The 23,116-nt window shown below is 42.0% G+C and overlaps 1 protein-coding gene across 13 annotated transcripts in view; it reads right to left on the bottom strand.

The window, feature by feature from the left end:
- Nucleotides 1–23,116, bottom strand: part of UNC80 (unc-80 homolog, NALCN channel complex subunit) — a 122,470-nt gene that overhangs the window by 37,796 nt on the left and 61,558 nt on the right. For 10 of the 13 annotated variants that reach the window (XM_030277990.4, XM_030277995.4, XM_030277994.4 and 7 more), the window contains 17 exons: nucleotides 22,170–22,270; nucleotides 19,242–19,439; nucleotides 17,078–17,185; nucleotides 16,231–16,369; nucleotides 14,590–14,771; nucleotides 14,092–14,223; nucleotides 13,381–13,567; nucleotides 12,226–12,357; nucleotides 11,579–11,722; nucleotides 10,152–10,252; nucleotides 8,902–8,988; nucleotides 7,966–8,149; nucleotides 7,245–7,339; nucleotides 6,298–6,387; nucleotides 5,840–5,941; nucleotides 4,276–4,456; nucleotides 2,672–2,940 (listed from right to left, as the gene is read on the bottom strand). In XM_030277990.4, the coding sequence (XP_030133850.3) occupies nucleotides 2,672–2,940; nucleotides 4,276–4,456; nucleotides 5,840–5,941; nucleotides 6,298–6,387; nucleotides 7,245–7,339; nucleotides 7,966–8,149; nucleotides 8,902–8,988; nucleotides 10,152–10,252; nucleotides 11,579–11,722; nucleotides 12,226–12,357; nucleotides 13,381–13,567; nucleotides 14,092–14,223; nucleotides 14,590–14,771; nucleotides 16,231–16,369; nucleotides 17,078–17,185; nucleotides 19,242–19,439; nucleotides 22,170–22,270 (2,432 nt within the window). The remainder of the gene's footprint in view (nucleotides 1–2,671; nucleotides 2,941–4,275; nucleotides 4,457–5,839; nucleotides 5,942–6,297; nucleotides 6,388–7,244; nucleotides 7,340–7,965; nucleotides 8,150–8,901; nucleotides 8,989–10,151; nucleotides 10,253–11,578; nucleotides 11,723–12,225; nucleotides 12,358–13,380; nucleotides 13,568–14,091; nucleotides 14,224–14,589; nucleotides 14,772–16,230; nucleotides 16,370–17,077; nucleotides 17,186–19,241; nucleotides 19,440–22,169; nucleotides 22,271–23,116) is intronic. The other 3 variants (XM_030277991.4, XM_030277998.4, XM_072931644.1) reach the window with 2 other exon arrangements.

The raw sequence follows: 23,116 nt of genomic DNA, 5'->3' as shown, positions 1-23,116 counted from the left end.
GACCCACAGGGTGTCAGGGCATGTTCTGACTCCGTCAGTGGTTTGGTTTGTCTTTTTTTTTTTTTTTTGTCTGTACTATTGTATTTGTATTTTTCATTTTCCTAGTAAAGACCTGTTATTCCTACTGCCATATCTTTGCCTGAGAGCCCCTTAATTTCAAATTTCTAATAATTCACAGGGAGGGGGTTCACATTTTCCATTTCAAGGGAGGCTCCTGCAGACACCTGTCTTTTCAAACCAAGATACATGGACAAAATATCCTTAGGAAAAAGTTTGCTTTTCATGCTTGAACATTCCTCTCATTATTAGTCCAATATTTTTTGTCCTACATATTGAGATTGATTGCTTTCCTCTCCTTCTGAGAAGCGCTTTACTTGTTAGAAGCTAGTTAGTGCTTTCTTTCTGAATCTTCCTATTTTTCAGTTAATCAAATCTTCCAGTCCTTTCTCACAAGACACGTTTTCTACATGAACATCCCTTTTTTCTTCAGTCTCTGGGGTTAACTGATGCTTTCTCTGAGCTGGATAGAGCCAGAGCTTCCAGTGAGGACCGCTGATAATTAATGCAGAATTATTCCATGTTTTTCACAAGATACAAATCTGTATAGTCACCCCAGGTGGCATTTGAGATATTTTTCTCTTCTATCCTTCAGCAGAAGGGTGCTGTTGATTCATGCCTGGCTTCAGATCTATAATTCCAAAATTCTGTCCTGCAGAAGCACCACTAAATCAGTTACTTTCCTTCCCATATTCTGTGGCTGATGATTCAAAAGTAGTCTTACCTAAGTTTGGGTTTTTTTCTTTTTTTTTCAGGCTGCATCTCTAGTTTGTCATGATAATTTGTACTCCTACCTTGTCCTCCAACACAATGACAGTGCCACCCACTTTTAAAATATTTTAAGTTTTTTAGAGCGGCATTTCCTTCAGGGCTGGCCACTGAACCATGCAGAGAATATGTTGCCAATCTGTGGTGGGCCCTGGTAGGCTGAGGAAATTAGCATGGCTTTCACACAACCAGAACCCTCTAGCACTGGGATGACGCCCATCAATTACCAGCAATATCTCATTTACCTTAGAAAAGGGAAATAATTAACTGTATATGCATTTTACCAAGGAAAGACCTTGGTAAAAAGGTAAAAACCTTGGTAAAAACCTTGCAGGTTTTTCCAAAATATGCATTTTTTTGAAAAACCTGCACCAAAAAAGGGCTGTGTGGGGAAATGTGTGTGTATGCATCAGAAACCCAACTTCAATTAGCAGCTGGATCAAGCCCAGAAGTGGTAAAAGAATTGAGCACAAATTAACCAACCGATCTTGGGTGCCTGGCACAGTGAAATTAAAGTCTGCAAAACCAAACAAGCTCAGAAACACTTGCATTTTCTTTTGGAATTGCTATTTTACCTCCCAGGAGTGGTATTTTAGTAATTTAGTAGTTGACAACAGTTGAGGGTGAGGTTAGGAGAGAATTACAAACTAATTTCTCCCAATATGAAGTGAAAATGAGGGGGAAATCCTTTGCAGGACCGAATGGTTACTGTTGAGCACTTCAAATTATGTTATTAGGCTATTTTATTTCAGAATGTCTTGTTTCTCATTAATAAACCCATGTACTGCTGACCTGGATCCAATTCATGCTTATCTGATCATGTAAGGCAGGAATATCAGACTTTCAAGTTACTACAGAGCTTGTTTAGATAGCTAAAGTAATCACTGGGTCTAATTATTGCTTGCTGTTAACTATGTGAAAATGAACATGTATAGGGATTCTTCTTTCCTGTATTTGCATTATAATACTAAATCTCTACTTAGATACTGCCTTTGAGCCCTACAGAAATAATCCTTTCTACCTGTAAAAGAACTATTTTTTATATTTTATTTTCAGTAGCTGATTTGTTTTTCAAGAATCAACAGGAAAAGAGGCCCACTTGTTCATCTTGAAGTGAAGAGAAACTCCACCTCTGACACTTCCAATAATTGTCATCACTCACAAGAAAAAACGTGAAATTTTTCATAAGCATTTTGAGTTATTTTCATACTTAAAAAGTGAATATAATTTAGTCTCAATTAGCAAGGAGTAAATCCAGATATTTCAACTATTTCCCAAACTTCAGCCATCCCTGAAGCATGGAGAGATGCCTAAAGTCCAAAAATTTCCCAGGAATTTCACATTTCTGTGTGGACGTACAGAGAAAGGAAAACAGACATTTATTTACTTAACACAACAGAGAAGAGAAAAATTAGTCATTTACTCAAGTAGGAAATAGAAAGCTAATTTGGGCCATCCCATTGTTGGCTTCTTGAGGCAACCAAGCTCTTGTGAGGACTCAGCAGATCGAAGTTTCCCTGTTAAGTATCAATTCCATAATGGAATTACAGGATGGTTGTAAGGGACTTTAAAGCCCATCCAGTTCCACCCCGTGCCATGGGCAGGGACACCTTCCACTATCCCAGGCTGCTGCAAGCCCTGTTCAAGCTGACCTTGAACACCCACAGGGATGGAGCAACCACAGCTGCTCTGGGTAAGCTGTGCCAGGGCCTCAGCACCCTCACAGGGAAAAACTCACGGGAAGCTCTTCTCAGGGAAGAATTTCTTGCTGAGGTCTGACCTGGAGCTGCTCCCTGCCAGCAGGACAGGGCAGCACTCCCTGGGGTTGCTCCTGGGCACGGCTCACCTGCAGCATGCTGGGCAGCACCCACTGGTAGCCACTGAGGGAGAAGAGGTGGTTGAAGTGCACAGCCGTGTTGATGACAGTGGCAGCGTACTGCCTCAGCAGGGCACTGTCCTCAGGGTGCAGGATCAGGGCACCGTTGAACACGTTCAGGAACAGCATGATCTCATCCCCCCATGGGAACTCGCTGGGCATGCCAAGGAACATCTCTTCCAGCAGCTTAATCCACAAGCTTTTCTGAAGGGTATCTAGGCCAAAGAGCTCTTTGCCAGCTGCAGGGGAGAAGAGCAATCAACAGCAACAGCAGTCAGCTCTGTCCACCACAGCCAGCCTCACCTCACTGCAAAGAACCATCCCAGAACAAGGACCATCTTTAAAAATTATTTCACCCATCCTGTGTTTCTTTAAGTGCCCACAGGGTTTGAGCAAACCTCGACTTAAACCATCAATATGAAGATGAAGAATGATAAATATCACAAAGTTCATTAATCTGCTGGTTGGACACGCTTCCCTTAAAATGTGGAAGATCTGAGCTTGTACAAGCATCGTGTGTCCCACACAGAGGCTGTGCAGATTTATGCTCAGGTTTTATGTCCCAGGTGTCCCACACATTACAGGAAACTGATGCAGAGTTACAATAATGCTTCTGAAATCAAGTGCCTTTAGGGCTGGTACAGAACTTGCCAACGCTTATCAATGTGCAACAATGGGCTATTTAACCTATTTAACATCAGGCAGGAAACCCTGCTTTACATCCAGAGCAAAGTTTCTGTGTGGACCGTTTCTTTATCCCTGCTGCAGAATTTGCCCAGAATCTTCCTTGAATGTCAAAGATGATTCCTCAAAGCAGGTGGCAAATGACTTTGAGCAATCCTTTTTAGGTAGTCTCATGCATAATTTTAACAGTCAATTAAAATTTATTTTCATTTGGGTCCAAAGCAAGTAGCCTTGTCTGGAGAATTCTAACAGTGAAGTCTTTTCTGCTTACAAACCAACAAAATTCTCTTTCTGGAAAAACTGATACAGGTTTGTATCAGTTTCCCCAGGAAGAAATTCATCAGCTTCCAGAAAAGCTGCAAGCCTGTGTGTTTCTAAGGCAAATGAAGCTCTCACTGTGATGCCTTAAGGGGCTGGAACAGAGGCTAGACAGAGTCAAGAGGAATGAAGAGGGCATTAATTGAATTGCCTTCAAAGGCCACACCCTGGCAGTCAGCGCCACAGTCGTGGCTCTGCCTGGATGGCTCCAAGATGAAAGCAAAAGAGGGCTTGGTCATAAGATCTCACATTTTTATAAGTTTTGGACCATTAGCATATTGGAGCTAACTGTCCAATTACAGCTCCAGCCCATGAAGTCCCATCCGTCTTGTTTTTCTCTCTTCTGTCCACCCTTGTTTATGTTCCTGGACCTGAGATTTGGATCAGTTGTCCTTGAGAAGGAATTGTCTACCTACTCTGTGCAGAGAGCTCACCATCCCCTAATATGAAGTCCAGACCCGCCCACTAAAGCAGCACAGAGTCTGAAAAATATAAAAGCTAAAACCTGAGGCACTAACTGAAACCTTCTGGGCCTTGTCCATCCCTCCAGGAGTGCTGCCAGGGGCGCATACCGTGGGGGTCACTGAAGAGCGAGAACTCGGCGTCAATGGCGCTGCGGGGGAAGGAGGGCAGGCGCAGGAGGTCCTCCTGCAGCATGGACACGTGGGACTGCTTGTGGGCTGGAGGGATCTTCTGCGTCAGGGAGATCAGGAACAGCACCCGCCCCACCTCCTCCAGCTTGCGGGTGAACACCTGGCAGGGAAGGAGAGACAAAGATCTACATCAGCCTCATCCAAAAGCTCTTTAAAATGTCCGTGCACTTCAGCAGGTTCATTTCTATGGCTTGCTCTGATCTGAGGGGTGCTGCACTCATGGCTCAGAGGATCACAGTGAAATTCACAGGGCTGGTGCTGCACCCTCTCGCTAGAATTTGTGTGCCACTGTTCTCCAGCCAGGTCTGCAAAGCTGGCCTGTGTTTGTAAAAATGGTTCTAACAACACTTCCCATTCCAGTTTTCCGGAGGGCCTTTGTGGTTGTGGAACGATTTTCAACTTTGCCATGGGTTTTGCTGTAGATTAATGTAAGCCCCAAGGTGGTCAGAGAAACCAGCTCTAAGCTGAAAGCCATGTCTGTATTTCCTCTCTTCTAGGTCTTAGACTATAGTCAACAAGAAGTTGGAATTGCTATCTACCTTCTGGGATAAGACATCTGGCCATGGAAAATATATGTATAATTGCAAAAGAAAAGTAGTCAATAAAACAAAGCAAGTAGTTTTCCAAGTAAAAAAAGTACATTTTTTTGCTGCTCAGTGGTGGTTACTACAGTGTTGCTTTCTTTGCTGAAGCTGGATGTTTTCCAGCAACATCTTGTGTGACTCGAGAGCGACTGGCAAATGTGTGATACAAGTTTTACCTTAGAAGTATTTTGGGTTCTAAATGCTCTCTATATAAAAATGTGGAGAGCAAAATAATGCCCTGACAAAAATATGAAGCCCATTTAAATATTTTTGGATCATGTAGAGTGTATTAAACTCATTTATTTGTGGGACACTTCCTAGAACCAGAGTAATTTCTGTTAGAAACACAACCAAGTCGATCTCAGGTAATTTCAGGTTTTTATTTACTTTCTACTGACAGATGCAGCACATGAAATATTGTCTTATTCTGTGCCATACACATATGAGATGACATTGACTTTATTTTCCACTATTTTAGCTGCTAGTAGCTCTTAAGCAGCTTTATAGCTGCCTTTTATAACCACTCCTGATGATATTTTCCTGCTCTCAGTAAGAACACAACTACAATAGCTGGGTTTTGGCTACAAAAATGCAACTGTTAATACCAAATGCATAACGTTTAAGCACATTCCCACACATCCTTTTGTAAATTTCCTGCAAAATTATCCACTAAAAGGAAACTGGTTGCACAGAGTGGGGGAGAGGGGAATTCACATCCCACTCTAATCTGCAATAATGTACACTATATACAGCCCCAAGGCAGATTTCACATGGATTGCTACTTCTCCAGCAAAGCTCTTGATCTGCATGCAGCATGAAGGAAAGCCTTTAAAGGGGAAAAAATAAAATTATTTTCAGGGTTTGCTTCTGGGAAGAAGTATTTGGTGACAGTGAGTTACCTGTTTCTGAATGAGCTCTTGACCCTTTTCTGGATGCATCTGCACCAGGTTGAGCTGGGGAGAAACTGACCTCCGGAAAGGATAAATATCACGGACATAGGTCTGCCAGGAAAGGAAAAAAGTGTATTTTAAACAAGTGTAATCACCATGGAATCACTCAACAGAATGGAATAAAGGGCCCTTTAGCCATTTCTGAAGGGCAGGGGCTTTCAGACAGTGTCAGGCTTCATGAAAGAGAACAAACAGAAGAGAAATTTGATCTTTTCTACAAAAACTAGACATTCTCGTCTTCTGCCTCTTCCCTCTTCTCTCAAATTCCAATCTTTCACCATACACAACTAAAGATGTGATGCCCACAGACAGAACTCTATTTATAGGATGTTTGTTCTCCTTGAGATAACCCTGATGTTTAAAAAGAAGCAAGATGAAAAGTCACATGGACTTGATCTTTGCCATACCTTGTTGTAATGAATGAGATTCCAACGCTTATCCATTAAAAAATAATTAGAAGACTGAGTTTCAGGTATGTTAAAAAACTCCAGACACTCCTGAAAAGAACGAAATCAAAATATCCTGTTACTTTTTAGTTGTTTTCTATAAATACCACAACATCCAAAAGAAGACTATGCATCTAATAATCTATAAAGGCACAAATATGCATGCCTCAATCAGACTGCACACTGTTGTGGCTTTAATTATTTATTTCTTTTGTTAATCATGAAGTACCTGAGTATGTTTGTGAAAATCAAGGCATGCTGACATCACAATCCTGAAGACTGGTGTTACTTATCTTGATATCACACACATTTGTCTGTCTGTATGAGCCGTGTGTGCCTGGGTATTTACCCAGACTTAGTGATAGGTGATATGCAGAGACACTGAAGTTCTGACCCTTCAAAACACTGAGATGTGATTCCCACTAAAATTTAACACAGTCAGACAAACTGAAGGCTTTTACAAATCTGTTTCCTATGTAGCTCAGTTAAAACCATCCAGGAAATTTTTGGCAGAAAGTGACTGCATAGCTCCTGGATACCAGAATATTGTTGTGGCTACTGAGCCATCATTTTCACTCTGATCTTGATCAATCTCTCAGCACTAGAGTTGATAAAACCAAACATTTAAATTATTTGTGTTACTTATCCAAAGTATACAGCAAATACCCAAGAGCTGCAGTTCTCCAAATGTAGTTGCATTTGTGAGGTTTGAGTTCAGAGCATTTCCATTATCCTTAAACGTGGGATCCTGTTTATTGCAACCAAGCTCCCCTCACAGGGACACAGACATGCCTGTGAGCAAAATTTCCCTCCCTGACACTGGGACAGGATGATCAGAATGGATTTCTGGCATCCAGGTATGGCAGGTAAATGTAAGCAGTTTGTCCAGCTCAAAAACTCACTCCTACCTTCAGGAGAGCCTCAAACTGTGTGTCCTCGTGGACTGGTAACTGTGTGGGGATGTCACACTCATTCTGTCCATGCACAACAAGGGTTTTTGTGCCTAGAGGAAGAAAAATTGTTGCATTCAACCTGGCCTCTTTAATTAACTCAATTTCAAGAGACTGCCTGTGGAAGAAGAGTGGTACTTGAAATTCATTCCTGGACAGGCAGACTAAGCGAGTCCTGTCTGGAACTATTAAGCAGTGTTAACATATTCTCACACTTCCATAGTTTAATGATAAATTGATCTTTCATCTGTTCTTAAAAGATGAGCTGACTTTAGCAGCAACTTTCAGCTCTGAGGAACAAACACACACAAAAGGTCAAACTTGTTCATCAGCAAGGTATCTCTTGTGTGACTCATGATGCCCAGAGTCTGAATGGTAGAGATTTACAGTAATGCTCCTGGCCAGCCTTTCACAGCCCAACTGGCACAAAGCTCTGGGTTAGAATACTGTTCAAATTCACTTTCCATTTGCTTCTTTTAGAGCTCTTAAAGTGGTTTTCTGAATCTCAAGTTATCAGCAGTAGAATTTACTGACTGACTACTCAACTGAAGGAACATTGCCTTAAAATATGCAGCCATTTGTAAGGTTTTTTTCTGATGCAGTTCTGATGTATCTTATTTTTGGTAAAGTGGGCCATAAAATTTGAAGTGAAGGAAATTTAAAGATTTATTTCATATACCTGGCATTGAGGCAGTCACCAGCAGCTTCACTTCACACTGTTCCTTCTTCATGGTCTGTTTGAGATCCTTGAAGAAGAGTCCTTCAACATAACCCACCACTTCCCAAAGGAAGGTAAGAGTGGCAGAAATGGCATCCATGCCCCATTCACATGGAGTCCGTACAAAATACATGATCAATCCTACCTGCAGGTAGTAAGGAAGAGGAAGGTTGTACACACTACTTTCACTGTGCAGAGCGTTGTATAAACACAGAATAACAGTATTGTTTTACCTTTCTTCATTCAGTGGGATAAACTCATTAAACTTTCATCCTGAAATTTTATACATATTAAAGAACAATCTGCCTGCAATATTCTTCCTTTTTGAAGAGATAATGAGGATTGGGGGCAAAATGTACTCTTGCAGTACAACTTGAAGCACCACTGCAGATGAAGAAAAGGGTGAATATCTGCAGTTAGAGATTTCCTATTCTTTATGCTCTGAAGTGCTGCCATGTAGACAACTCACAAGCTACAGAAGACTCCCTGGAGAAGCATACACCTTGTCTGCTTCACCTCCTAACTACATTTGTCCACAGTCTTGAAAGAAGTTGCTAGATCTTCTCCAAGAGGACTGTCTATCAAGAAAGCACTTTCTGAACCCAAATTAAGTACAATAATTACAGGTTTCTAGTGCCGGGACCCTTCTAATTGTCTTCAACTCATTGGCCGAGGTGCAGTTCAGAAATCCATGATGGGTTTCTTAGGGGTTTAATGAAAACAGAAAGGTTCCTTTTCCTCCCTCTAGAAGGCCAGAAAGGCTAGTGGAAGCCTGGTGACTTACACCCACAACCAGGAGCAAGTATGAGCTATAGAAGAAAAATAAAGTGCATTTATTGCACACATGAAAGCAGAAGAGAGATTCTGGCCTGCACAGTGAGCCCACAAGCTACTCACCAAGTAGTTGAAGAGGATATGAGATGTCTGGGCAGGAAAGTCTCCAATGTTCAACAAAAGCTTCCTTAGCATATACATCAGCTCGTCCTGGAAGAAAAGCAAATGTTTTTTCTTCCCACCAAAAAGTGAAGAATAGATTTGTCCCTTTTGTCCTTTCTTGTTTTGTTTCTTTCCATTTTTCCATAGTGCCTTTTTCAGCTTTGTCTCTCAGTGCATGAAGTAAAACTATACACCTGTTATTGCTCCCACATATTGCAAACTAAGGACCAGGGCACTGCATCCAGGCCAGTGTCTTTCCCATTTTACCTCAGAGAGGCCAGTACCTCCTGTTGCAATTTGTACTGACTGTGATGGTACTGATTGTGCACTGCTGTCCCTGTGATTATACCAGATGATCTGTGACATCTAGTTCATCTCACCTCAGCTGTGGCTGTGGGGTGGGAGGAGTGTGCAGAATCTATCTTCCCTTCTTTTGGGGAGTGCCTGCCTTAAATGTTGATACCCCACCCCTGGAAGTGTTTAAGGGGAGATTCAAAGAGGGTTTGAGCAGCCTGGTGCAGTAAAAGGTATCCCTGCCAGTGGTGGGGGGCTGGAAGTATTTGATATTTAAGGTTCCTTCCAACCCAAACAATTCTGTGGGACAGAAGAGACCTTCTGACCTTAAATGAAAGCTTTGTGGGTGATTGCTGAGAAGTCTCAGGAATAGTAAGTCCACCAACACCTGCTTGCTCAAGGAAGAAAAGGACAGCATTTCCTGACATTTCTCAGGTTTTGAGTCAGTTTTTAGATAGTAGCTTGTAAGCTGAGGCCAGTGATACTATTTATATCATACACCAAATATGCAGTTGAGAAAGTGATAGTGCAGTTGAGAGTTTCCCTGCCTTCTACACAATCAGAACCAGCATGCTTTTCTTCCATAAATCTTGGAAGCAGTCTAATAAGCCACAGAGATGCAATGCCACTCCATCTTGCAGAGAACCTGAATAGAGTGGCATGAGTGAAAGCAATACTGTCTATGCCATCTTCATGAAACAGCTGCTCAAAGCTTGGCTTGCAGCAAGTCACATCCTTAGTGGTGATAAATCAGCCGTGTCCTGTTTACATCAGGGGACAATGACTGAAGCCAAATTATGACATGCTGCATTACAATAGCAAATTCTTTCTCCAGTGATGTCCACAAAGTGCCTCTGCTGGCAGCTGTGCTCCCCTGCTCTGAATCCTTACACCTGCTGGAGAGGGGCAGAGGGTACCTGTCGATTGCTGATGGTGAGCTTCTCGAGGAAGTGGCGCAGAACTGTAGAGGGGTCTTCAATCAAGCAGTTCCACAGGACCTGCTGAGCAACAGCACTTACTGTAAGAGAGAAAGGAAACCAGGTCAGAATCGTCTCTTGGAAAAGCCATGAACTGGTGTACTTAATAAAACTTTCCTAGTCTTCTTCCCTCCTCTGTCATATTTTATACTGAACACTCAAGCCACCATTTGATGCACTGGAATTCCTGGTAACCAGTGCAGTGATCCCAATAATAATAAGCACAGGCCTAGTATTTGAACCTTCCCTAACTACAGGTGATACGACAGGAAGCACTTCAAGACTCTTGAGGAATGATAAAGAAATATCTGCTTGGATTCTTAACTCCAGATGGACAAAATCCAGAAACTGAGAGATATAAATTCATGTACTTTTTTTGTTCATGCACATAAGTTCAATTTCATGGTGATTCATAGAATGATTTGATCTGGTGTTGATGAACAGTATTAGATAGTCAGCAGGGAATTGTGTTGATCATCAACTCCCTGAAGAGCAATTATTTGCAATCCTCTGAAGGTCAACAACAACACAGAATTATTAGTTATTTTGTTTTCAATACTCAGCTCCTGATCACAAAATCCCACATACATTGTTTAGAGGGCTGGCTACATACAGCTAAAACTGAATACAAAATGTAACAGGTAGTTAAATGCACAACTAGCTGACATGATGAGTGAGAGATGAAGGAAGAGAAACAGCCCACCCTGTATTAACACTTTAAAAAAAACAAATACAAGGAAATATACTACTAATTTACAAAGGCATCATAGCCCATAACCAGAATGTTCAGGCTATGTATAGGGGGCTTTCTGCTTGTCATAGGAACACAAAAATATGAAGATCTCCAGAGATCTTCAGTCCAAGCCCTGTGTGAAGCAGGACTGTCACCTACACTAGGTATGTTAACCACAGCTGTGACTAGCCAGGGCTTGATAAACCCTGTGTATGGAGAATCAACAGAAATTATGTTCCTGGTGATTAACTTCCTTCACAATTTCTAAACTGAACTTCCCAAGTTGTAAACTCTAAGTCAGTGTTCTTCTAACTCTCTGTTGCCTTTGAATCACACCAAACAAGCCCAGCTTCTACAATTACTCCTCAAAGAACACTTGTGTTAGGCCTCTTATCATCCTTGTATCCCTCAGTAGATTTTTTTTCAGCTTCTTACTATTTCTTTTGAATTAGGGGCTTTTTTAGGATCCTGAAAGTGCAAAATTCCCCCAACCCCAAACACAAATTATGTAGAAAATAAAAAGGAAAAACCCTAGAAAGATACATTTCTATTGTAAATCTACATTCAAATAGTTTTGAAACTAGTTCTGCCATCCTTAAGCAACAATCCCTTGAAGATTAATCGAGGTCAATACCAGCTACTCCATCCTCCCGGACTTCTCCATCTTCCATCAAATGGACAATGGGGAGCACTGCTGCACAAATGCATGCTGGAAACACAGCCTGAGGTGGCTGGGGCACGTGATGGTTTGGAGTGTGCTCCGTAGTGTGTTCCTCATCTGGAGCAGTAAGAGGAAGAGGAGTTAGGGAACACACTGTGCTACGATCCGGGCAGGTTAGACAAACATTTATGTTAGTTGCTCTACACGCAGAACAAAGATCAGAACACTGCTCACTGTGCAAGCATGACAGGTTTGCTGCTGTCACCAAGTAGAAATGGAACATCCAGCCAATTTCTGGATCAAGAATTTTCACTGTAAATATGTAATTTTTCAATTTACATTTCTTTTCTTGTATGCAATCCAGTTCCTTTCGATAAAATCCCTTTTTTTCAGCTAGAGTGCTCCCTGTAGCACTACTCTCCAAGTAGAACACGAGAGGCATGAGAAAGTATTGTGACAGCAGAGGTGAATAAAATAATGAAGGGTGGGAACTTATGATAAAGTAGCTCAAGCTTGGGAATATATTTAGCAAAAGGAAACATCAGAGCATTTTGGGTCAGCAGGAAAGGCTTCCAGTGAATGAAATCTTGGAGGGAATGGTCCAAAGTGAAGGCACCCACCTTCTGCACTGACTGCTGAGCGCACTGACCACACAGAGCCACGGCGGAAAGAATAATTCCTGTGAGAGGTACTGGAGGTGCAGGATGGGCTCACAGAGAGACGGCGGGAGGCCAGGTTGGCAACTTCTTCTACTGACAAAGAGAATAGGAAATGTCAATCCAGATCCAGCCAACAGACTTCAAGGAATTTTTTGAAGGACAGCAATTGCAGCCCAATGAGAACACTGAAAAGTCAAGTCAGGTAACACTCAGAAGACACAATTTAAAAGCTATAAAGATCAGCCAGATAGGTAGTTTGCTTATGCTTTGGGAAACAGCAAAACATTGGTCCATAAGAGTGTTCAGTGCTCTGGTGCATCACATTTTGACAGAGTTGGTTCTATACTTATTTTCATCCACTCCCTGTTAACCATCATTGTTGCTTGGTGCTTAGTTTTTCTTAAGAACTAGGATTTCTGCTCACAGATTTTCCAGTGTATGCTTAGACCTCATCAACTCTCTACTCACCTAATGGCACAAACTTTGGAATGCCTTTAATCAAGTCTTTGTGCTCTGTTAGCCTGGGCCAGTAAAACTCCTCAATCACGGACTAAGCTTATTGTGACTCGTGTCATGTAACTTTGGCTGTCTGAAAGTTTGGTACTGAGCTTGATCTGGTCACCTGGGCTCCCCCACTACTCACCACAAAGGTAGAAAACCCCAGAGGCAATTCAGGGTATCCTAAGTTCTGTTTCTTAAGATAGATACAGCCAAAGAGCAATTCCTCCCACCTTTAATTATTAAAGAGATAAAAGACAGATTTCATTCCTAGTGTTGCATATTCTCTTGTGTTAAATCCTGCAAGAAACTGGGAACTTTGAGATGTTACATGCTAGCAAGTTCTGCTGAAGCTGGGGCAGATGGGGTCAGTGTCTTTATCACCCAGTAAGAACTCAATATATCCAAGGTTTTGTCTCCTCTTCAGTACTAGTTTTCAAATACGTTTTTTTTTCCATTACTTGGACTCTTCAACAAATGAATATGGTTGGGACCTTCCTAACACTAAAAATCAATTTTCCTGGAAATCACAGCATCCTAGCTGCCCTAAGTTGTGCTCTATGTTTGTGGGAAATGCTCTCAGGTTGCTGGAATGCAGTTCCTGGTCCCAGAGCACACCTTCTTCTTCCTGCTCAGAGCTTGGTGTGCAGGAGGGCTCGTAGCAGGCCTCCTGAGTGATGGGGATGGCAGTGATAAGACTGGCTTCCCGGCCCAGGCGCTTCTTCTCTTCCTCCTGCTGCAGGTTCTTGAGGATATGTTCAGCTCGCTGATGGGAACGTGACACAGCTCGGGCAGAAAATGACTTCTGTTGGGAGGAAGAAAGAAGAAACACAGCCTGAAGCTGTTAGTTAAGATGCACACAGATTTTCTGACAAAGGCTTCACCTCAGTGACATTCAGCAACTCAGTTTTTAAATATAAATCAGACTAGTGCCAGCTGAACAGAGATTCACCAGGAGAATTATTGGAAATAAATCTACAATAAGCTTTGGTGCAAACTCCTCCCAGGAAACCCCATATGAACCAGTGCAGACTAAACTGTCTCTCAGGCTGTTCTATTGAAAAAATCTCTTGGGGAGAGAGCAGCTGTGTGCTCCTAAGATCTAAGTCAGTGTCTCTCACAAGGACATGAGGTGCAGTACAGTACCTCAGTGAACAAACAGAAAAGCTTGATGCCCACGTAGAAAATTTTGTGTCCTACACAGACTGTACTAGATTTTTTTTTCCCAGCTGCGAAAGAATCTCAGAGGTTAATTCACAATTTTTGGCTTAATTTACTGCACACCTCTACAGAGAAAAAACAGTGCTTAACCTCAGGATGTCTGCTTACCGACTGATCTTCATTTATAGGATCCTGCACGCTCCCACTGCACTGAGGGACCCAGGGAGGGTCAAACATTGGCACAGATGGCATCCCCAGCACAGGAGAAGGCAGAGTGAAATTTATACTTGGAGGAGGAATCTAAACAAAACCATGAAAGACATTTTGTTACACCAAACTCTTATTGTCAGTATTGTTAATTGAACATGAGCACAATTACCCAAGATATAAATCAACTCTGCCAATTTTTCCCGCCTCTGTATCTCACTGGACTGTAGCACCATGTACGACACACATCTTCTCTCACATCTCCTGACCTGAGTACCCATTTTATTCTCCCTATTTTATACAGGGCTTCTTCATATCACCTCCACCACTAGTAAGAGTTATACAATCTTTTTTTTTTCCTAAACAGAGTTTCAGGAAATTTCATGGCAGTCTGTCATTACACATCTATCCCACAATGCAAGCTGTAAATCATCATTAAGCTTTATGTGTCTTTTTTACCTTGAAGATCTGCTGTGCTCCCTCTTCCATCCTTGGCCACACTTGATATCTGAATCTCCAGAGTGTGTGAAATTTAAGAATGGCATTCAGTCTTTGCACTGTTTCTGGATGATGAAATTCGGACATCAGCATGTCAGAAACAGCCTCTGGCACTTTCACAGCACACAGCAGGAACATGGCAGCTGCAGGGACACAACATCTGATCACCTGTGTTTCTCAATAATGTGTTCATTTGGAAAAGAAAAAAAACCTGCAGGTGTAAAAACCCACACCAAAAGAAACCCCATCTTGACTCCATAAATAGGATCACCAACATACCAGCCTAGAGAAAACTGTATTACTTCATGAAACCAAACACAGGTAATTCCACCTTTTGGAGCCACACAGCATTACACTTGAAGCCTGTAAATTCTTCTGTAAAACCTGCTTTTGAAAAGAAAGTACAGCTTTGATCTTCTCAGCCATGACTTGTTTAAAATAAGAACATCTCTTGAAGTAAAGGGACTAATTGAGTTTGGTTTTTAAAGACTGCACTTTCAAGTGATTTCTGTGTTGATTAATCAAGGCTGATTTAACAGAAACTCTGCCTTTAACAGAAGCTCTGGAACAGGAGACAGTGCCCCAGTAGAAGTCGCCTGGATATTTTCATGGGTAAAACTAGTTCTTATTTCATGGGACTCCAGGCAATGATCCCAGTCTGTCTCCAAGAGAAAACAGAGCAAGACAAAGGACCATGCAAAACAGCAAGATGGTAGCTGAGACAGGACAATCCCCCCTGCCACAGAAAAGCTCATCTAGCCTGTCCACCATCTGGTGCACAGCTCTAGACATCCTTCCCCCTCTCCATGAAGAATTGAGGAGACTCAGCCAGACAAAGGTCAAGCAGTGAGTTACCTCTGGTGCCAAGAGTGGAACTCCAAATAAACAACTGAATGTAAAACCAGATGTGAGGAAATAAGCTACAAATTCCTGACTGAGAGACAGCTTTACAATCTATAAAAGCTACATGAATTTCTACAGAGTCTCCTACACGCTCCCTGAAACATACAGAGGATCTTCTCCTGCAAGGTCAAACTCCACAGATACTTTCCCTGGGAATTGAGAGGAAAAATTCTGTGTATCCCATCACCAGTTATGTGGTAAGTACTTTGGGTTTTAACCTGTACTGTTTCTTTGCTAGCTGTAACATGGGTACCTCTATCATGCACTGTATGTTCTCTACTAGTAGTTTTTTGGCTTTTTTTTAATTACTGTGTAGCAAATAGTCTGTTTAAAATCTTATGTCTGTTAATTTTGTGCCTATTAAATAAATCATTTATTCTATAATGGACCAAATCAGCCATTATTAAAAGAACTTGCAAGAGAGGGTGGGTTTTGGGTTACTGGCCACCCCAATAAAGCCACTGCCTGCTGCCAGAGGCCTGGGCAACAGGCAGGGACTTATCTAAGCTCCCACCTCCATTCACAGCAGTAGCTGAGCTGATCCATATTTGCTTCCATGGATCACATTTGAATATAAAGAGCCTTTAATTAAAGTACAGACTGATGGAGGCCAATCAATGCAGATGGTGTCTGAGGGGCACTGCAGGAGGCAGAAGCAGAGGGATTAGTGTTGCTGTGGGAGTGGTTTGGCTGCCTCACCTGCTGCCCCAGCCATGTGCTCGTCCACGCTGAGCAGGAGCTCCCAGGCTGCTGGCTGGATGTCCCCGTACATCTCCTCGGTGAGGATGGGAGCCGCCTTGATCAGCAGTGACAGAGGGGCAGGGGACAGGCTCATCACCTGGAACAAACCAAGCCATGCCTTAGGGCTGAGCAAACTGTCTACAGGGAAGAACACACTCAGTGATTTTACCCTGGTTTTGGTCAACAAATTACCCATCATAACTTCTAGGTTTGTCCATTTCAGAAAATGCTCCATATAGAGGGGACGTGGCTTTCAGCCTGTATAAAAGAGCAGTGTTTCCAAGCTAGTTCCTACAGTCTTTTGCTTGTCCCTCACATCACCAACACCAAAAAAGAGGACAAAGGAAAGACAACCTCTCCCAAAGTGGTGCACAGCCAGCAATACATGTCCATTAAACTCTCAGTTAAGAACAGGCTTACGAAGAGTCTGTTGCTTCATCAGGAACTTTGAACAAGTAAGAACAGAGAAAACAAATACTGTAAACTGACAGGCTGCAGTTAAACGTATCTGTGAATTCTTTGGTTTTTTGTATCCTTAGCTCTCGTGCATATGTCGTTGCATATGGAAAGCCAGAGATGCAGACTGTGATTTAATGGAGCTAAAAGGTTTCTTTGACCATGTTTCCTTAAGAGGCTTAAATTTAGTATTACTCAGACTGGGAAAAGATGTAGGGTTGAACTGATTGATATTCAGGAACAGTTCGTTACATGCACTTGGAGATCCATATATATTTCCCCTCTTGTTGCATTTTAACCTGGCACCTATATATCTGCCTCCCTAACTAGCATATGGCCTAATCAGTACCTGATTCCTGATGTATTTTAGCATTCCAGAGTCCTTCTTCCCTTCCAAGTTGATATCGATCACTCTCTTTTTAAGAGAAGGAGTTCTCAAGCATGACTTGTCTAAGCACTGGAAGGATATAAAAAGAAAGTGGAGTTCACTTTTATATTTCTCAAAATGTGGAAAAGGAAATTATATACAAGAGGAATTTCCGTATACTAGAAACCATCTGGTACCAGAGCTGTAGCACAAAGCCTTCTTCTTTGCTGGCAACAGGCCTAATATCAGTGAGACAACACATTTCATCCAATCTTCTTCTATTTTTAACAATGCTTTTCCCAATAAAATCTTAAGGCAGAAGACAGTAAACCAAGTGAACAATGTGAATGTTCTCTGTGTAATCTTCACTGGTGGCACACCCATATATTTAGTTAAGAAGATTAGAGGCAAAAAGTCTACAACTTCCCTCCAAAAAAATTACCAGTGGAAGTGTCCAGTGTACAGAATTATTCCTCTCATGGAATCATAGAATTATTGATGTGGGAAAAGACCTCTAAAGTCAAAACAACAATCTAATGCTGCCAAGTCCACCACTGAATCATGTCCCCAAGTGCCACATCCTTAGGTTTTTTTTAAGTCCTCCAGGAATGGTGACTCCACTGCCCCACTGGACAGCCTGTGGCAGGGCTGGACAAAACGTTCAGAGAAGAAGTTTTTTGCTAATACTCAAACTAAACCTTCCCAGGTGCAACTGAAATGGCCCTGGGGCCATTTCCTCTCAGTCATGTGCCTTGTTTCCTTGGAGCAAAGCTCAACACCCACCTGGCTGCACTCTCCTGTCAGAGACTCTGGCAACTGAGAAAGTCCCCTTGAGCCTCCTTTTCTCCAGGCTGAGCTCCCCCAACTCCCTCAGCTACTCCTGGTCCTCCAGCCCCTTCCTCCTCTCCATTCTCTTCTCTGGACACAATTCCATGTATTTCTTGGACTATGAAAAAAAGCAAAGATTGTCAATTGCTCTCTGGAAGTGAGGTCTGTGCAAACACCCTTCAGGTATTTGTAGGAGACCTCAGTGCCTCTCAAATTCATTTTTCCTGCTGTTTATTAAATGCTTTGATGTATGATGAAATGCATGTCTCTGTCTTGCAATTCAAAGTTGAAGATGAAACAAGCCACAGAAATGCATGGTTATTTTGCTACCTACTATGAGGCATACCAGCTACTCATCTCTTGCCTGCCTTCTGCAGAGGAAATGACTGCCTCTCTTTCTAAACAATTTGTGCTTTTCTGTGCTAGAGGAAAAATATGGGGTTTACAGTTTTCAGGAAAGCAAAAACATAAGCTTCTTTTTCACTGCTCTGTTCTTTCTTCCAAAAAAATATCTTTCACTTTTCTAACTTGACAGGAAACAAACAATCTCCTGGTTGATGAAGAAACAATGAATTTTTCCCCTTCATATGCCACTGCCAGCCTCTTTACCAAACTGAAAGCTTTATGACAGTTCCATGAACACTTTTGTTTTCAATGTTACTGCAAAGCAGTTGAAAGGCTCTGCCATTACAATTATTCAGGATAACTGTGGTCTGTCTGATGTGGTTTAACTGTTGGCACAATTCAGTTGATATCTGGAGGGAGGGGCTCTTTCCTGAAAGCAGAAATGTATTTCCACTAAAGTTAAAATTACACTTTTACATATAAAAAGGCACAAAGTTGTCTGAATACCCTGCTGAAATGGTCATTAAAAGGAGACAAACACTAAAGACTAATGTATACAATTCTTGGAACAGCTGAGAGCTCAGACCTAAAGAAAGAAACTACATAAGATTTTACAAGAATTTCAAGAGTAATTTTTACTAACAGACAAGAAAAAAACATGAACAAAAAGAGAGAGAATCCACAGGGTAGTAAATAGAGGCCACAAAAGAGCACTAAAATTGAAGTCAGGTTGTATGCTTTTTAAATGACCTTATCAGCAACTAAGATTCATCCTAGTCAATACAGATTAAATTCCTTATATAATGCTGAGTGACTTAATTGCTGCATTTTTTTACAGCCAAGCCAAGCTTAGGAAAATCTCTATTCATTTTGTCATGAAAGAACTGTATGAGTACATCACGCAGTTTTTTCAAAGGCAATCATGATGTACCTGGACAAACTCTAAACCATTCTGCTTTTTCCATTTACTCACTTCCTTTTGTTTTTTGCCTCTTGCCACGTTGTTCATAGTGCTGTTTTCTCTCAGGGAGTCCACTGTGTCTCCATAGAGAAGTTTGATGGCCCGGACAAGGCGAGCACAGGAGCGGCTGTGGTGGAGATAGCAGTGTGGGTGACAGTAGTCGATGTGCGTGCATATGAAACTCTGCTGGTTGCACAATAGGATCATGACCTGGAAATTAAAACATAGATAGTTACCTACAGAAAATGGAGCTACACAGGCCGTGACTGGGACAGTCAAGCCAACTTTTCCTCAGTCTGGCTAGGGAGGTGTGAAGCCCCAGGTAAACAATTCTCCAAACACATTCAACATGAGAAAACAAGGAGCAGAAACAGAAATTGTTTTCTCTTTCATTTCTCTCTGTGCACCTCTATGAAAAAGTCCTAAGAGAGAGAAGAATGTGCCTGTGACACTTCATACTGACAAGAGGTTTGCAAACTAGCTGGGCATGGCCAAAGAAACATTAGTGCTAACAAAGTAAAGGAACAGAGCTGCTATAGATGTGTATATTCAGCTGGTGTCAAGGTTAAGGCTGAGGAAAACAGCATCCTCTCAGTTTGAAGAAAAGCTATTCTATCACTACTCAAAGATCTTGGACTAGAAACCATCAACTAGCCAATTGTTACTAAAGCTGCAAACCCACCATGCTTGGGGGTCAGTTTCATTCAAGAGGTGCAAAGGGAAATATCTCAGTATGCACTGAAGTAGAAATAAGCTGTGTCAGTTGCTCTTCATGTCATTGGGCAGACCCATCCAGCCCAGCTCTGTGGTAGCTGGCTCAGTTGCTATTTCTACTAGTGTTGCCATATGGCAGCAAGGAGTAGTAGAACTTATCTAGAAATCAGGTAAATATTTTGGAATTTAGCCATTCCGAGCCCTGTTTTGCTACAGAAACATTGTCATTAGTCCCTAAGATACTTAATTAAAGATAGCCCTGGAAAGTCTACGCCTGAGTGACCACTCTGGTGTAACTCAGATGGTTTCTTGCCAGCGGAGCAAAGCTCAGCCCAGCAGCTCTTTGTACATTGATCTTCACGTTACACACAAACCCAGCCTCTTATTAGCACTCTGAGGAAAACACACAGGCATCTCTAAGCCATTCACACTGTAGGTCTTTATGAATCTTTCTCTTCCCCCCACAACCTAGTGCAGAAGTACCCAGAACTACCAGAAGGAAGCTCTCCCAGTTTTCCATCCACTGTGTCTATGTCTGTGCAGTTGCAGTCTGCTGGCTCTCTCTCCCAGCTGCCACATTATTCCCAACCTTAAAATACAGAAGCTTATAAAAATGACAGGAGTTTAATCTTAAATAAATCTGTGTAATGTTTGTGAGACTCCTGTGTTTGCCTCCTTGTTCTGGCCTCCTATAATTTCAGGGTCAATAAAGAATAACTCAATATTGGTATCAACATGCAGATTGTATAGCAGCACTGTAGCACTCCTACCAGCCTCTGGTCCACTCTTATAAATTGTTGTAATGGTACACTGGCACAGAGGGAGGACACCAGGCTCCCTAAAGGACAGGTAAAGGAAAATGTTGGTGTCTTCACTGCAGCAACTAGGACCAGTGATCCTTTTGAATTGTTTGCTTGTGACAACTAAGTAAAGCAGGTAAAGCAGCAATTTGTTTTGCCTGTAGTTTTAGCAACCATCTAGCCACACCTTCTTTCTAACAAATTAAAAAAATAGCATTGTCATGTAATAAAATTCTGTGTCATTAACTGTAACTGGTGATTTTTCAAATTTTCATTTCTGCTATGCAATTTAATCACATGTAAAGTGAGACAAGCATCTCAAGTTTCTTGTTTCTTTCAGAATTAATGAGTTCATGCATCCTCCCACATTGAGCAGGGGCACCATGATGTATCTTAAGCTGCTAACTAGGGAACTTCCCTTATCCTCTAGTGGTGCAACATCTAATGCATACACATATGTCTAACATACTCAGTTTAGTACACTGGAATTTCCAAATGAGGTATAATCATTACCAAGAGCATTAGAGTACTGGCAGAAAACAGGGTATTCCAGAGATTGAGGTACTAGGTTTGAAGACATGGCATTCAAGTTCCCTGCCCTGCCAGCCTCATCTAAAAAACACAACTATCAAGAATTGTTTCTGACATCAAAGTACTAAATTAAGCCTGTTCTTGCCCACACCCCATAGGAATGGGGCAGGTGAGAGCAGTCTGTGTGAAATACCTGGGGAAAAAAAATGAAGATATTGAGTCGATATTGACAGCTGTCTCCCAAAGGCAACTCAGAAGTCGAAGGGTGTCTGTGTTCACACAGGACACCACAATCATGGCACAGCAATGAAGACTTGCCCAATGTCTGTGCTCACACAGGACACCACAATCATGGCACAGCAATGCAGACTTGCCCAACTGACTTCTGGCAAGTCTAAATCCCAGGCACAGAGATTGCCCAAAGGGATGCTTTAGACCCTGCATGACCAAACCACATCTACACTGTTGTACTGTCTGTCTGTTGGACACAGTCAATACTACACAAGGCTTTGCTGGCTTACACGAGCAGCTTCTAAAATGTCACTTTCCAGAAGCCCAGCTCACACTGTAGCCCATTCTGTTGCTCTCCCTGAATTACACTCTACTGGCCATGCTGGAGATAAGGTACTGAGTTAATGTATTTTTCAGCTGAGGCAGAATGGCTGTCCCTGCACACCTAGGGAGAAAAAAAATTAATGATATGAACTAGAGAGAAGGAGACTTAAGTCCATTTTAGAAATGGCGAACACACAATTTCCAAAGGTCGCAGCTTACTTACACTTGAGATCCGTTATGCTATATGGGAAAAGCACAAACTGTGATCTGGTTATTGCCAGACAAAGGTTTTTCTATTGAAAATGGATCCTTGAGAGCACTGCTGGCAACCTGTACTTACGTGCAGCCATGACATGTTCCGATGATAGTTCTCCTCCATGCCTGTGTTGCTCAGTACCTCAGGTTCAATGCTGGGTTCACTCGCACTCCAAGGGCTCCCTTCTTCAAAAGAAAAATACCCAAAAGGTTGTTGTTTTTATTGCTCCCTATGTGTTTTAAGACTAGGGACAGCACTGTAAGCCAGGCCAGCCTTGTGGGAACACATGAGAGTACACAGAATATGTCACACTGGAAAGACTGCATCTAGACATCCTCCCCAGTCCTGTGCTGGCTTGACACTTACAAGAACTAATTGGACTTGACCCATAGGCCATCTTGTCAGCAGCAAACATTTGTCCCTCCATTTTTATTTTTTTTTTTGCTTTAATGGAAGGAAAATGGATAATCCAAAACCATCATAAACAAATTCTTTGCACCATTCAGATGCTGCAAGTGGTTGGTTTGGTGATCTGCATTGACTGGGCTCTGTGGTTAAAAATGTCAACAAAAATCCAACCAGAAGTGGCATCCAACTGGAAATGCCAACAGGAAAAGTCCCTGCTAATTGTCCATAGAAACTGCTAATGTCATGGGGATGAAAGGGGAAAAAAATCCTGATTCTAGCACACTAGAACAATGTAGAACTCAGCCAAGGGAGAGATTTCCCTGAGAATTTCACTGACCCCTTTGTTTCCCCTAACCACTTCATACCTTATGGGCCTCCTATAAAACTAATACTAGTGATATTAAGAGCTGGTTGGAGATGACTTTTGGTTTACCCTTTTTCTCTTCTTTGAGTGAACTGTGACTCATCAATATTTATAGAATTGACAATCCCACTTCTCCATGTTCTCCTACTGAAACATCTTTTGGGCAACATAAAAATGACCATTAAACTTGGGAGGGTATTCCAGCTCCAAATGTATCCACAGGTTTTGGTTAACACTAATAGGGACGGGAAACCCTTCA

This window comes from Taeniopygia guttata, chromosome 7, assembly GCF_048771995.1.
Source record: "Taeniopygia guttata chromosome 7, bTaeGut7.mat, whole genome shotgun sequence".
Taxonomy (NCBI): domain Eukaryota; kingdom Metazoa; phylum Chordata; class Aves; order Passeriformes; family Estrildidae; genus Taeniopygia; species Taeniopygia guttata.
Note: the sequence above shows the minus strand (reverse complement) of the source record. Positions and strands in the feature narration are given on the sequence as shown.